General features: G+C 39.6%; 1 protein-coding gene across 1 annotated transcript in view; it reads right to left on the bottom strand.

The window, feature by feature from the left end:
* The window catches only part of LOC128642272 (elongation of very long chain fatty acids protein 4), a 36096-nt gene extending 19990 nt beyond the window's left edge, over positions 1–16106 (bottom strand). The window contains exons 1-7 of the mRNA XM_053694983.1: positions 16040–16106; positions 11457–11517; positions 6210–6397; positions 5939–6019; positions 5500–5556; positions 4447–4561; positions 3447–3574 (exon numbers count right to left, since the gene is read on the bottom strand). Coding sequence (XP_053550958.1) covers positions 3447–3574; positions 4447–4561; positions 5500–5556; positions 5939–6019; positions 6210–6397; positions 11457–11514 — 627 coding nt within the window. The 5' untranslated portion in view covers positions 11515–11517; positions 16040–16106. The remainder of the gene's footprint in view (positions 1–3446; positions 3575–4446; positions 4562–5499; positions 5557–5938; positions 6020–6209; positions 6398–11456; positions 11518–16039) is intronic.
* Positions 16107–16377: the final 271 nt, after the last annotated feature.

Here is a 16377-nt window from a genome sequence, read left to right as displayed (position 1 = left end):
ATATGGCATTGTCCTGCTCTGTGTTATCTGTTCTATGGCATTGTCCTGCTCTGCATTATCTGTTCTATGGCATTGTCCTGCTCTGCATTATCTGTTCTATGGCATTGTCCTGCTCTGTATTATCTGTTCTATGGCATTGTCATGCTCTGTATTATTAGTTCTATGGCATTGCCATGCTCTGTATTATTAGTTCTATGGCATTGCCATGCTCTGTATTATCTGTTCTATGGCATTGTCATGCTCTGTATTATTAGTTCTATGGCATTGCCATGCTCTGTATTATCTGTTCTATGGCATTGTCATGCTCTGTATTATCTGTTCTATGGCATTGTCATGCTCTGTATTATCTGTTCTATGGCATTGTCATGCTCTGTATTATCTGTTCTATGGCATTGTCATGCTCTGTATTATTAGTTCTATGGCATTGCCATGCTCTGTATTATTAGTTCTATGGCATTGTCCTGCTCTGTATTATCTGTTCTATGGCATTGTCATGCTCTGTATTATCTGTTCTATGGCATTGTCATGCTCTGTATTATCTGTTCTATGGCATTGTCATGCTCTGTATTATTAGTTCTATGGCATTGCCATGCTCTGTATTATCTGTTCTATGGCATTGTCCTGCTCTGTATTATCTGTTCTATGGCATTGTCCTGCTCTGCATTATCTGTTCTATGGCATTGTCCTGCTCTGTATTATTAGTTCTATGGCATTGTCCTGCTCTGTATTATCTGTTCTATGGCATTGTCATGCTCTGTATTATCTGTTATATGGCATTGTCCTGCTCTGTGTTATCTGTTCTATGGCATTGTCCTGCTCTGCATTATCTGTTCTATGGCATTGTCCTGCTCTGCATTATCTGTTCTATGGCATTGTCCTGCTCTGTATTATCTGTTCTATGGCATTGTCATGCTCTGTATTATCTGTTCTATGGCATTGTCCTGCTCTGTATTATCTGTTCTATGGCATTGTCATGCTCTGTATTATTAGTTCTATGGCATTGCCATGCTCTGTATTATCTGTTCTATGGCATTGCCCTGCTCTGTATTATCTGTTCTATGGCATTGTCCTGCTCTGTATTATCTGTTCTATGGCATTGTCCTGCTCTGCATTATCTGTTCTATGGCATTGTCCTGCTCTGTATTATCTGTTCTATGGCATTGTCCTGCTCTGTATTATCTGTTCTATGGCATTGTCCTGCTCTGCATTATCTGTTCTATGGCATTGTCCTGCTCTGTATTATCTGTTCTATGGCATTGTCATGCTCTGTATTATCTGTTATATGGCATTGTCGTGCTCTGTATTATCTGTTCTATGGCATTGTCGTGCTCTGTATTATCTGTTATATGGCATTGTCATGCTCTGTATTATCTGTTCTATGGCATTGTCCTGCTCTGTATTATCTGTTCTATGGCATTGTCCTGCTCTGTATTATCTGTTCTATGGCATTGTCATGCTCTGTATTATCTGTTCTATGGCATTGTCCTGCTCTGTGTTATTAGTTCTATGGCATTGTCATGCTCTGTATTATCTGTTCTATGGCATTGTCCTGCTCTGCATTATCTGTTCTATGGCATTGTCCTGCTCTGTATTATCTGTTCTATGGCATTGTCCTGCTCTGTATTATCTGTTCTATGGCATTGTCCTGCTCTGCATTATCTGTTCTATGGCATTGTCCTGCTCTGTATTATCTGTTCTATGGCATTGTCATGCTCTGTATTATCTGTTATATGGCATTGTCGTGCTCTGTATTATCTGTTCTATGGCATTGTCGTGCTCTGTATTATCTGTTATATGGCATTGTCATGCTCTGTATTATCTGTTCTATGGCATTGTCCTGCTCTGTATTATCTGTTCTATGGCATTGTCCTGCTCTGTATTATCTGTTCTATGGCATTGTCATGCTCTGTATTATCTGTTCTATGGCATTGTCCTGCTCTGTGTTATTAGTTCTATGGCATTGTCATGCTCTGTATTATCTGTTCTATGGCATTGTCCTGCTCTGTATTATCTGTTCTATGGCATTGTCCTGCTCTGTATTATCTGTTCTATGGCATTGTCATGCTCTGTATTATCTGTTCTATGGCATTGTCCTGCTCTGTATTATCTGTTCTATGGCATTGTCCTGCTCTGTATTATCTGTTCTATGGCATTGTCATGCTCTGTATTATCTGTTCTATGGCATTGTCCTGCTCTGTATTATCTGTTCTATGGCATTGTCCTGCTCTGCATTATCTGTTCTATGGCATTGTCCTGCTCTGCATTATCTGTTCTATGGCATTGTCCTGCTCTGTATTATCTGTTCTATGGCATTGCCCTGCTCTGCATTATCTGTTCTATGGCATTGTCCTGCTCTGCATTATCTGTTCTATGGCATTGTCCTGCTCTGTATTATATGTTTTATGGCATTGTCCTGCTCTGTATTATCTGTTCTATGGCATTGTCATGCTCTGTATTATCTGTTCTATGGCATTGTCCTGCTCTGTATTATCTGTTCTATGGCATTGCCATGCTCTGTATTATCTGTTCTATGGCATTGTCATGCTCTGTATTATCTGTTCTATGGCATTGTCCTGCTCTGTTTTATCTGTTCTATGGCATTGCCATGCTCTGTATTATCTGTTCTATGGCATTGTCATGCTCTGTATTATCTGTTCTATGGCATTGTCCTGCTCTGTATTATCTGTTCTATGGCATTGCCATGCTCTGTATTATCTGTTCTATGGCATTGCCATGCTCTGTATTATCTGTTCTATGGCATTGCCATGCTCTGTATTATCTGTTCTATGGCATTGTCATGCTCTGTATTATCTGTTCTATGGCATTGTCATGCTCTGTATTATCTGTTCTATGGCATTGTCCTGCTCTGTATTATCTGTTCTATGGCATTGTCCTGCTCTGTATTATCTGTTCTATGGCATTGCCGTTCTCTGTATTATCTGCTCTATGGCATTGCCGTGCTCTGTATTATCTGTTCTATGGCATTGTCCTGCTCTGTGTTATCTGTTCTATGGCATTGCCGTGCTCTGTATTATCTGTTCTATGGCATTGTCCTGCTCTGTATTATCTATTCTATGGCATTGCCATGCTCTGTATTATCTGTTCTATGGCATTGCCATGCTCTGTATTATCTGTTCTATGGCATTGCCATGCTCTGTATTATCTGTTCTATGGCATTGTCATGCTCTGTATTATCTGTTCTATGGCATTGCCGTGCTCTGTATTATCTGTTTTATGGCATTGTCCTGCTCTGTATTATCTGTTCTATGGCATTGTCCTGCTCTGTATTATCTGTTCTATGGCATTGTCCTGCTCTGTATTATCTGTTTTATGGCATTGTCCTGCTCTGTATTATATGTTTTATGGCATTGCCATGCTCTGTATTATCTGTTTTATGGCATACAAAACATAGACATGATGATAGTATATTATGAGAGCTTAGTTACCAGCTGCATGATAGTGAGGTAGCGCTTCCACCACAGATATTTCTGCACCTTCGGCCCAAGAACAGCAAGACCATAATATGTGTACATGAAGATGTGAACGAATGAGTTTAGCATTCCGATGAAAAATGCTGTATGAGAGAGAAAAAAAAGGTCTATAGTGAATGCCAATACGAGGGGACACTAATTCCTGCTCGATAGTGGGTGAAGAGATCTCTGGTGAAGAAGCCTATGTTTAAAGAGGCAAATAGACATCTTTCTACTTGGAGATGGGACCTTTATTTATTTATTGAAGTATCATATGTTTTATGGATGCAATTAAATGACTTATAGAATATGCTTTTATCTAGGGTGGTGAATGATCCCCTATTAATGCAAAGGAGAAGGAACCTCTATCTATGGGGATAAAGGACCCTCTATACTGGTGTGGTAAAGCCTCTGTCTACTGGGGTGAATAAATGTCCATCCACTGGGTAAAAGGAACCTTTATCAACTTGTCAGGAAGACATTTATTTAATGGAGGAGGGAACATGTATGGAGCAACCAATCTCTAATCTTCTGCAGTGTTGATCCTTTAAGTCAGTGATTTTTAACCTTTTTTTTGCCGTGGCACACTTTTTTACATTAAAAAATCCTGTGGCACACCACCATCCCAAAATTTTAAAAAAATCACACATTGTAGCCTAATACAGCATATATATATACACATACACACAAACACACACATACTGTATGTATTGTGCTGTTATGCCATGCCTCCTACAAACTACCCCTGCACTGGGAGTAAAAAACAAGCAAAGTTTAAAAAATATGTCACACTGTTGTCAGTCTGCCGTGGCACACCTGAGGATCTCTCACGGCACACTGGTTGAAAAACACTGCTTTAAGTAATAAACTTCATTTTAAGAATGGCAAACGCATCAGTTATGAATAGGTAAGGTAAGGAAACTATGCTATTTTTGAAGGATTGTTTAAAGCATGTTAATTCTTAGTGGATACATACCCTGACCTCCAGCCACATATTTGACACCAGCCCACCAGTTGAAGATCATGGTTGCATGATGATAAACATGGAGGAATGAGATCTGGTTAAATTTCTTTCTCATAATGAAAAATATCTAGAGGGAAAATTGAGGGGAGATGTACAGGTGATTAGCAGCATAAAGAAACAAAGTGAAAGGGAGAGTGACAAAGGCTATGTGTGGGGTTTTATTTATACTTGGTGATATGATCTCTGGACTTGAGTTAAGGAGACAAATAAGTTACAATAACACAAACAGTTACAAAAGGAAAGGGTGAAAAGTGTGTGGAAGATAGATTGGATGGAGATAGAATGGCACAGGTGAACTGATACAATGAGAGCTGAGTATGGAGACTGATACTTACAGTGCGAGTGGGAGACGATCAGATAACAAACAGACAGTGTGATGTGATGTGAGAGGAGAAGGTGACAGTGTAAAAGTGACAGAGATTCACTACAATTTAAAAGGCCAGTGAGGTGCACAGTGACATGTGATTATCAAGTCTCACTGAATTCCCTAACAAAAGTGGACCCTGTGCAATAGGAGATGCTTCCTACTCTAATGTGCTCTACGGAACCTCTAACTTCAGATGATGTTCCTAGACAGTGGCAAGTGGTGCTGATGAATCTATTGATTTTAAAGTATAACAAATTAAATTGTGATGTTTACATTGCAGCTTTATTTGTTCTGGTTTCTAAGTCTCAGGTAGACAGAGGACTCTGTGAGCTTAGTAAAAACTGTGAAAGGGAGCAGAATGGGGTCAAGTACAAACATGTTCACTACCTTTACAAGAACCACGAGATACAGTGAGTGTTAACTAGCGAGTAGTTAAATATGTTTAGAGAATAGAGAGAAGCCAATGAGTTGTAGAACTTCCCCTAGTTTGTACAGTGCCAGTCTTATTAAGGGTTAGTAGGTCCAGGACCAGTGACTCATTAACTCTGACAGAGGGAATAATAACTCAACCAAAAAAGGAAACAGTGGCACTCAAAGGTCCTCTAAAAGTTCTAGCCAATTTAAGCCTTTCTTCTTACCGTGTCCAGCAACTCAATCACCTTGGAAAAGTAAAACCACCAGCACACTCGCGCCATCTGTGGGAGAGAAAACAACGAGGAAATCAGAGTATTGCACCTGAAAAGTTTTACATGCTCAGACGTGAGGAGAGCCCTATACACCCTCAGTATGACAGACCTGCAGAGCATTGCAGCCTCATACAGAGAGATGAAGAACATTGCACACCATCAGGAGCAGAAACATAGCTGACATCACAAGATGAGCTGCAGATTATCACATCCTGAGACACAAGATGAGCTGCAGACTATCACACCTTCATACAGAGAGATGAAGAGCATTACACACTATCAGGAGCAGAGACATATGTTACATCACAAGATGAGCTGCAGATTATCACACCCTCATACAGAGAAAAAGGGCATTGCACACTATATATAGACATTCACGCTTAGAACTCACCCGGAGGCCCAGCTCGCTGTCTGAATAATCCACAGGTTGACACAAATAGCTGTATCCTGCAAGCAGGGAAGTCACTAGAAACTGAATGAGAGAATGAGAATGAGTGAAGTGAATATTGTGGGCCCTCAGGTTTATAGGCTATGCATGTGCTTTACAGCAGTGCCAAGCGCCAGGATGGTGCCCTATAGAGTTATTTAAACAAACTGATCTGCAGCCTCTGGTCATTTATTAACATATGGAAAGACACAGATGCCCTGTAACCCATACTCACCTCATAGAACATATAAACCGAGAGACCCACAAGTGCCAAGTTGTAGATGAGAAGGACAGAGCGAAGGGTGAACGGTTCACGTTTTTCCATTAGCCGTGGCCCAAGGGCCACAAACACCAGATAGATTGCGAAGATAGAAACGACAGGGACAGGGGAGTAAACCAAGAGCCAGGGGTCTGTGCGCTGGTCTGTAACAAGATGGGACAGAGTAAGGGCTCGTCTGTACCACCATGCAATGCAATCTCCTATAGGTCCTGTGCAGTCAGAGGAGGAGCAAGGATTTGTACGTTTGTATACACAGAGCAGTGTGCGCTATACAGTTATACACAGAGCAGTGTGCGCTATACAGTTATACACAGAGCAGTGTGTGCTATACAGTTATACACAGAGCAGTGTGCGCTATACAGTTATACACAGAGCAGTGTGCTATACAGTTATACACAGAGCAGTGTGCGCTATACAGTTATACACAGAGCAGTGTGCGCTATACAGTTATACACAGAGCAGTGTGTGCTATACAGTTATACACAGAGCAGTGTGCTATACAGTTATACACAGAGCAGTGTGTGCTATACAGTTATACACAGAGCAGTGTGTGCTATACAGTTATACACAGAGCAGTGTGTGCTATACAGTTATACACAGAACAGTGTGTGCTATACAGTTATACACAGAGCAGTGTGCGCTATACAGTTATACACAGAGCAGTGTGTGCTATACAGTTATACACAGAGCAGTGTGCTATACAGTTATACACAGAGCAGTGTGCACTATACAGTTATACACAGAGCAGTGTGTGCTATACAGTTATACACAGAGCAGTGTGTTCTATACAGTTATACACAGAGCAGTGTGTGCTATACAGTTATACACAGAGCAGTGTGTGCGCTATACAGTTATACACAGAGCAGTGTGCACTATACAGTTATACACAGAGCAGTGTGCACTATACAGTTATACACAGAGCAGTGTGTGCTATACAGTTATACACAGAGCAGTGTGTGCTATACAGTTATACACAGAGCAGTGTGTGCTATACAGTTATACACAGAGCAGTGTGCGCTATACAGTTATACACAGAGCAGTGTGTTCTATACAGTTATACACAGAGCAGTGTGCGCTATACAGTTATACACAGAGCAATGTGCGCTATACAGTTATACACAGAGCAGTGTGTGCTATACAGTTATACACAGAGCAGTGTGCGCTATACAGTTATACTCAGAGCAGTGTGTGCTATACAGTTATACACAGAGCAGTGTGTGCTATACAGTTATACACAGAGCAGTGTGTGCTATACAGTTATACACAGAGCAGTGTGCGCTATACAGTTATACACAGAGCAGTGTGCGCTATACAGTTACACACAGAGCAGTGTGTGCTATACAGTTATACACAGAGCAGTGTGTGCTATACAGTTATACACAGAGCAGTGTGCACTATACAGTTATACACAGACCAGTGTGCACTATACAGTTATACACAGAGCAATGTGTTCTTTACAGTTATACACAGATCAGTGTGCTATACAGTTATACACAGAGCAGTGTGCTATACAGTTATACACAGAGCAATGTGCTATACAGTTATACACAGAGCAGTGTGTGCTATACAGTTATACACAGAGCAGTGTGCTATACAGTTATACACAGAGCAGTGTGTGCTATACAGTTATACACAGAGCAGTGTGTGCTATACAGTTATACACAGAGCAGTGTGCGCTATACAGTTATACACAGAGCAGTGTGCGCTATACAGTTATACACAGAGCAGTGTGCGCTATGCAGTTATACACAGAGCAGTGTGCGCTATACAGTTATACACAGAGCAGTGTGCTATACAGTTATACACAGAGCAGTGTGCTATACAGTTATACACAGAGCAGTGTGCTATACAGTTATACACAGAGCAGTGTGTGCTATACAGTTATACACAGAGCAGTGTGTGCTATACAGTTATACACAGAGCAGTGTGTGCTATACAGTTATACACAGAGCAGTGTGCGCTATACAGTTATACACTGCTCTGTGTATAACTGTATAGCACACTGCTCTGTGTATAACTGTATAGCACACTGCTCTGTGTATAACTGTATAACACACACTGCTCTGTGTATAACTGTATAGCACACACTGCTCTGTGTATAACTGTATAGCACACACTGCTCTGTGTATAACTGTATACTGCACACTGCTCTGTGTATAACTGTATAGCGCACACTGCTCAGTATATAACTATATAGGATACACTGCTCAGTATATAACTGTATAGGATACACTGCTCAGTATATAAAATGTATAGGATACACTGCTCAGTATATAAATGTATAAGATACACTGCTCAGTATATAACTGCATAGGATACACTGCTCAGTGCATAACTGTATAGGTTACACTGCTCACTATATAACTGTATAGGGTACACTGCTCAGTATATAAATGTATAGGATACACTGCTCAGTATATAAATGTATAGGATACACTGCTTAGTATATAACTGTATAGGATACACTGTTCATTATATAAATGTATAGGTTACACTGCTTAGTATATAACTGTATAGGATACACTGCTCAGTATATAAATGTATAGGATACACTGCTCGGTATATAAATGTATAGGATACACTGCTCAGTATATAACTGTATAGGATACACTGCTCAGTGTATAAATATATAGGATACACTGCTCAGTGTATAAATGAATAGGATACACTGCTTAGTATATAACTGTATAGGATACACTGCTCAGTATATAAATGTATAGAATACACTGTTCAGTATATAAATGTATAGGGTACACTGCTCAGTATATAACTGTATAGGATATACTGCTCAGTGCATAAATGTATAGGTTACACTGCTTAGTATATAAATGTATAGGATACACTGCTCAGTATATAAATGTATAGGCTGCACTGCTCAGTATATAAAATGTAGAGGATATACTGATCTGTATATAACTGTATAGGATACACTGCTCAGTCTATAACTGTATAGGATACACTGCTCAGTATATAAATGTATAGCACACACTGCTCTGTGTATAAATGTATAGGATACACTGTTCAGTAAATAAATGTATAGGATACACTGCTCAGTGTATAAATGCATAGGATACACTGATCTGTGTATAACTGTATAGCATACACTGCTCAATAAATAAATGTATAGGATACACTGCTCTGTGTATAAATGCATAGGATACACTGATCTGTGTATAACTGTATAGGATACACTGCTCAGTAAATAAATGTATAGGATACACTGCTCAGTATATAAAATGTATAGACTGCACTGCTCAGTATATAAAATGTATAGGATACACTGCATAGGATACACTGCTCAGTATATAACTGTATAGGATACACTGCTCAGTATATAAATGTATAGGATACACTGCTCAGTATATAAATGTATAGGATACACTGCTCAGTGTATAAATGCATAGGATACACTGATCTGTGTATAACTGTATAGGATACACTGCTCAGTAAATAATTGTATAGGATACACTGCTCAGTATATAAATGTATAGCACACACTGCTCAGTATATAAAATGTATAGACTGCACTGCTCAGTATATAAAATGTATAGGATACACTGCTCAGTATATAACTGTATAGGATACACTGCTCAGTATATAAATGTATAGGATACACTGCTCAGTGTATAAATGCATAGGATACACTGCTCATTATATAAATGTATAGGTTACACTGCTCAGTATATAAATGTATAGGTTACACTGCTCATTATATAAATGTATAGGATACACTGATCATTATATAAATGTATAGGATACACTGCTCATTATATAAATGCATAGGATACACTGCTCAGTGTATAAATGCATAGGATACACTGCTCAGTGTATAAATGCATAGGATACACTGCTCATTATATAAATGTATAGGTTACACTGCTCAGTATATAAATGTATAGCACACACTGCTCAGTATATAAAATGTATAGACTGCACTGCTCAGTATATAAAATGTATAGGATACACTGCATAGGATACACTAGTGCTCAGTATATAACTGTATAGGCTGCACTGCTCAGTATATAAATGTATAGGATACACTGCTCAGTATATAACTGTATAGGATACACTGCTCAGTAAATAATTGTATAGGATACACTGCTCATTATATAAATGTATAGCACACACTGCTCAGTATATAAAATGTATAGACTGCACTGCTCAGTATATAAAATGTATAGGATACACTGCTCAGTATATAACTGTATAGGATACACTGCTCAGTATATAAATGCATAGGATACACTGCTCATTATATAAATGTATAGGATACACTGCTCATTATATAAATGTATAGGATACACTGCTCATTATATAAATGCATAGGATACACTGCTCAGTGTATAAATGCATAGGATACACTGCTCAGTGTATAAATGTATAGGATACACTGCTCAGTATATAAATGCATAGGATACACTGCTCATTATATAAATGTATAGGATACACTGCTCATTATATAAATGTATAGGATACACTGCTCATTATATAAATGCATAGGATACACTGCTCAGTGTATAAATGCATAGGATACACTGCTCAGTGTATAAATGCATAGGATACACTGCTCAGTATATAAATGCATAGGATACACTGCTCATTATATAAATGTATAGGTTACACTGCTCAGTATATAAATGTATAGCACACACTGCTCAGTATATAAAATGTATAGACTGCACTGCTCAGTATATAAAATGTATAGGATACACTGCTCAGTATATAACTGTATAGGATACACTGCTCAGTATATAAATGCATAGGATACACTGCTCAGTATATAAATGTATAGACTGCACTGCTCAGTATATAAATGTATAGGATACACTGCTCAGTATATAAATGTATAGGATACACTGCTCATTATATAAATGTATAGGATACACTGCTCATTATATAAAATGTATAGACTGCACTGCTCAGTATATAAATTGTATAGGATACACTGCTCAGTATATAAATGTATAGGATACACTGCTCAGTATATAACTGTATAGGATACACTGCTCAGTATATAAATGTATAGGATACACTGCTCAGTATATAACTGTATAGGATACACTGCTCAGTATATAACTGTATAGGTTACACTGCTTTTGACAACACATAATTTCAGTTAAACCACACGCTGTTCTCCCCTCTACTTTTGTCAGTCACTCCCTAGGTAAGAGTCAGTCACAGCAATAATGTCAGTCTATTTACCGCCGTTCTCCAATGCCCACACATAAAAGTCCTGCACTGACTGCCACGTGGACCCCATGATCTGTAAAAAAGAAAGAAGTTGGAGACAATACAGTGACATGACCCTGCAACAAAGTCACCATTGTGACAGGCACAGCAGATGAATAAAACACAGTGATTACTGACACAAAGTAGTAAGTGTGACAGCAGGAAAGGAGGCGTCTGCAGAGCAAAGAAATCAGTGACATGATACACATGAGAAACGTGCAGCAGCACTGCACAGCAATGAGTATTATCACAGTGACACATTACTGTGCAGTAATAAGTATTATCACAGTGACACTACACAGTAATGAGTATTAGCACAGTGACACTACACAGCAATGAGTATTAGCACAGTGGCACATTACTGCACAGTAATAAGTATTATCACAGTGACACGACTCTACACAGTAATGAGTATTAGCACAGTGACACTGCACAGTAATGAGTATTAGCACACATATTTTACACATATAGGACATTAGTAACTTAGCAGAATTGGCACCCTGGACCCTCCACCCCAGCTGTGTGCATATACAGTATCCCACAAAAGGGAGTACACCCCTCACATTTTAGTAAATATTTTATTATATCTTTTCATGTGACAACACTGAAGAAATGAAACTTTGTTACAATGTAAAGTAGTGAGTGTACAGCCTGTATAACAATGTAAATTTGCTGTCCTGTCCCTCAAAATAACTCAACACACAGCCATTAATGTCTAAACCGTTGGCAACAAAAGTGAGTATACCCCTAAGTGGAAGTGTCAATATTTTGTGTGGCCACCATTATTTTCCAGCACTGCCTTAACCCTCTTGGGCATGGAGTTCACCAGAGCTTCACAGGTTGCCACTGGTGTCCTCTTCCACTCCTCCATGACAACATCACAGAGCTGGTGGATGATATAGACCTTGCTCTCCCCCACCTTCCGTTTGAGGATGCCCCATAGATGCTCAATAGGGTTTAGGTTTGGAGACATGCTTGACCAGTCCATCACCTTTACCCTCAGCTTCTTTAGCAAGGCAGTGGTTGTCTTGGAGGTGTTCTGACAAAGGCTGAGTAGCTGAAATGCGTAGACGTTCCATTTTACAGCTCCACATTATCTAGATACCAGCCTCGGATGAACTCCCATAACCACTTTTGTTTTGCGAATTGTCAAAAAATGAAGCAGTAGGAGTTTGAAAAAGAGACAAGTTGTTTTTTCGAATAAGTGCGTGCACTTCACTCCCTTGAACTGATTGGGCAAAAGACACACGCATCACCAACTGACCGCAGAGAGTAATCGGTCTGGCGGGGACGCCGAAGAAACAGTGAGTACAATTCAGTGTGAACGCAAGCTACATCGCTTACACCCAGAGGGGTTACTGCAACAATTGTAATACTTCCAAAAGAAACACTTGCGGTTTACAACAATTGTACAAACATCAGTAACTTTGTATCCATCTATTGCAATTGAATATTCACACTGCTCATATCGGTAGTTTTTGACCAGTAATGGTTTAACATCAAAGGACTGCCTAAGTTAAAGGTTTTTGCAAATTCAAGTTGCTTTGTAAATCAAGACATAGCAGATTTCACAAATAACCATAAAGGGACAGCTTAAACAAAAGGAGATATACACATTTGCTTACTGTCACTTTAACCAATGAATTAGTTCAGAAATTGCGCACTTAAGAGACTATATAATATAGCGCAAATTAACCGCTTTAAAATCAAGTTTAGGTATATACAGTAATAACATTGTTGCCCAGGATTTGATCAATTGTGAATGTATATTTGTGGTTTTATATGAAATCACGCATATAGTTGGATTGTAAGTTTTTTAAAATGTGTTCTTAAAATGTGTTTTTATTGATTTAGAATATTTAGACACTGGTTTCGTTAATTTTGATTGAGTCAAATTTAGCATCCATTCTGCAGAAATTTGTTGTATTAATTTTTTATGTACATGATTTTTATAACCAATACATCTTTGTATTATATTTTTACACCATTTACCTGAAATCTTACAGGGGCCGAGATCAATATCTTTTATAGATCACATTTATATCACAAAATAATTTGTTCTCAAGAAGCTTCATTTTATACACAGTAGGCCAAGGGTGCCCTACACCCTACACATCAGCATTTTCTTGTTTTTGATCGCACATTGTGAGAAGTATGATCAGTGGGTAGGCCAAGTACTGTGTTCTTTTAGTTCAGTAGACACCACTGTTGTCGTCTTGGAGGTGTGTTTGGAGTCATTATCACATTGTAATACTGCCCTGCGGCCCAGTCTCCGAAGGGAGGGGATCATGCTCTGCTTCAGTATGTCACAGTACATGTTGGCATTCGTGGTTCCCTCAATGAACTGTAGCTCCCCAGTGCCGGCAGCACTCATGCAGACCCAGACCTTGACACTCCCACCACCCTGCTTGACTGCAGACAAGACACACTTGTCTTTTTACTCCTCACCTGGTTGCCGCCACACACGCTTGACACCATCTGAAACAAATAAGTTTATCTTGGTCTCATCGGACCACAGGACAAGGGTTCCAGTAATCCATGTCCTTAGTCTGCTTGTCTTCAGCAAACTGTTTTCAGGCTTTCTTGTGCATCATCTTTAGAAGAGGCTTCCTTCTGGGATGAAAGTCATGCAAACCAATTTGATGCAGTGTGCGGCGTATGGTCTGAGCACTGACAGGCTGACTCCCACCCCTTCAACCTCTGCAGCAATGCTGGCAGCACTCATACGTCTATTTTCCAAAGACAACCTCTAGATATGATGCTGAGCACATGCACTCAACTTCTTTGGTCGACCATGGCGAGGCCTGTTCTGAGTGAAACCTGTCCTGTGAAACCGCTGTATGGTCTTGCCCACCGTGCTGCAGCTCAGTTTCAGGGTCTTGGCAATCTTCTTATAGCCTAGGACATCTTTATGTAGAGCAACAATTCTTTTTTTCAGATCCTCAGAGAGTTCTTTGCCATGAGGTGCCATGTTGAACTTCCAGTGACCAGTATGAGAGAGTGTGAGAGCGATAACACCAAATTTAACACACATTCTCCCCATTCACACCTGAGACCTTGTAACACTAACGAATCACATGACACCGGGGAGGGAAGATGGCTAATTGGGCCCAATTAGGACATTTCCACTTAGGGGTTTACTCACTTTTGTTGCCAACGGTTTAGACATTAATGACTGTGTGTTGAGTTATTTTGAAGGGACAGCAAATTTACACTGTTATACAGGCTGTACACTCACTACTTTACATTGTAGCAAAGTGTAATTTCTTCAGTGTTGTCACATGAAAAGATATAATAAAATATTTACAAAAATGTGAGGGGTGTACTCCCTTTTGTGGGCTACTATAACATGCAGAGCACAGTGTGTGTGTGTAACATGCAGAGCACAGTGTGTGTGTGTAACATGCAGAGCACAGTGTGTGTGTGTGTGTGTGTCATGCAGAGTACAGGGTATATAACATGCAGAGCACAGTGTATATAACATGCAGAGCACAATGTATATAACATGCAGAGTACAGGGCATATAACATACAGAGTACAGGGCATATAACATACAGAGTACAGGGTATATAACATACAGAGTACAGGGTATATAACATACAGAGCACAGGGTATATAACATACAGAGCACAGGGTATATAACATGCAGAGCACAGGGTATATAACATACAGAGTACAGGGTATATAACATACAGAGTACAGGGTATATAACATACAGAGTACAGGGTGTATAACATACAGAGTACAGGGAGTATAACATACAGAGTACAGGGTATATAACATACAGAGTACAGGGTATATAACATACAGAGTACAGGGTATATAACATACAGAGTACAGTGTATATAACATACAGAGTACAGGGCATATAACATACAGAGCACAGGGCATATAACATACAGAGCACAGGGTATATAACATACAGAGCACAGGGTATATAACATACAGAGCACATGGTATATAACATACAGAGCACAGGGTATATAACATGCAGAGCACAAGGTATATAGCATGCAGAGCACACGGTATATAGCATGCAGAGTACAGGGTATGTAACATACAGAGTACAGGGTATATAACATACAGAGTACAGGGTATATAACATGCAGAGCACAGTGTGTGTAACATGCAGAGCACAGGGTATATAACATGCAGAGTAGAGGGTATATAGCATGCAGAGCAAAAGGTATATAACATGCAGAGCACAGTGTATATAACATGCAGAGTACAGGGCATATAACATACAGAGTACAGGGCATATAACATACAGAGTACAGGGCATATAACATGCAGAGTACAGGGTATATAACATGCAGAGTAGAGGGTATATAGCATGCAGAGCACAAGGTATATAACATGCAGAGTACAGGGCATATAACATGCAGAGTACAGGGCATATAACATACAGAGTACAGGGTATATAACATACAGAGTACAGGGTATATAACATGCAGAGCACAGTGTATAAAACATGCAAAACATTCATACTTTAGCAGAAGTGGCACCCAGGACCCCCTACCCCAGCTGTGTGTATTAACCCCTTTCTTGCCTGTCACCTTTGAGTGCTGGATCTGCCGGCTGTGTGCTCCTTACACAAGAGGAATGTCACAAGGCGGAGATCACCCGGCTCCTCCCATAGTGCTGAGCAGCCTGGGACTTTGTAGTCTGTTGCCACAGACGCTGCCCTGCTGGAGCCTAGAAGGGAAAGAATTGTTATATAACAGGATCCCTGTTACATGAACAGTCACTCCCAGAAACCTTACTCACAATGTTATATATAACAGAAAACTACAGGCACCATGAACACTCACTGACACCTGCAGACCCCCTGTTATATGTACACTCACTAACAGACACCTACAGACACCTGTTATATGTTCACTCACTAACAGAC

This window comes from Bombina bombina, chromosome 11, assembly GCF_027579735.1.
Source record: "Bombina bombina isolate aBomBom1 chromosome 11, aBomBom1.pri, whole genome shotgun sequence".
Lineage (NCBI taxonomy): Eukaryota > Metazoa > Chordata > Amphibia > Anura > Bombinatoridae > Bombina > Bombina bombina.
This window is presented reverse-complemented; position numbering and strand designations above follow the sequence as displayed.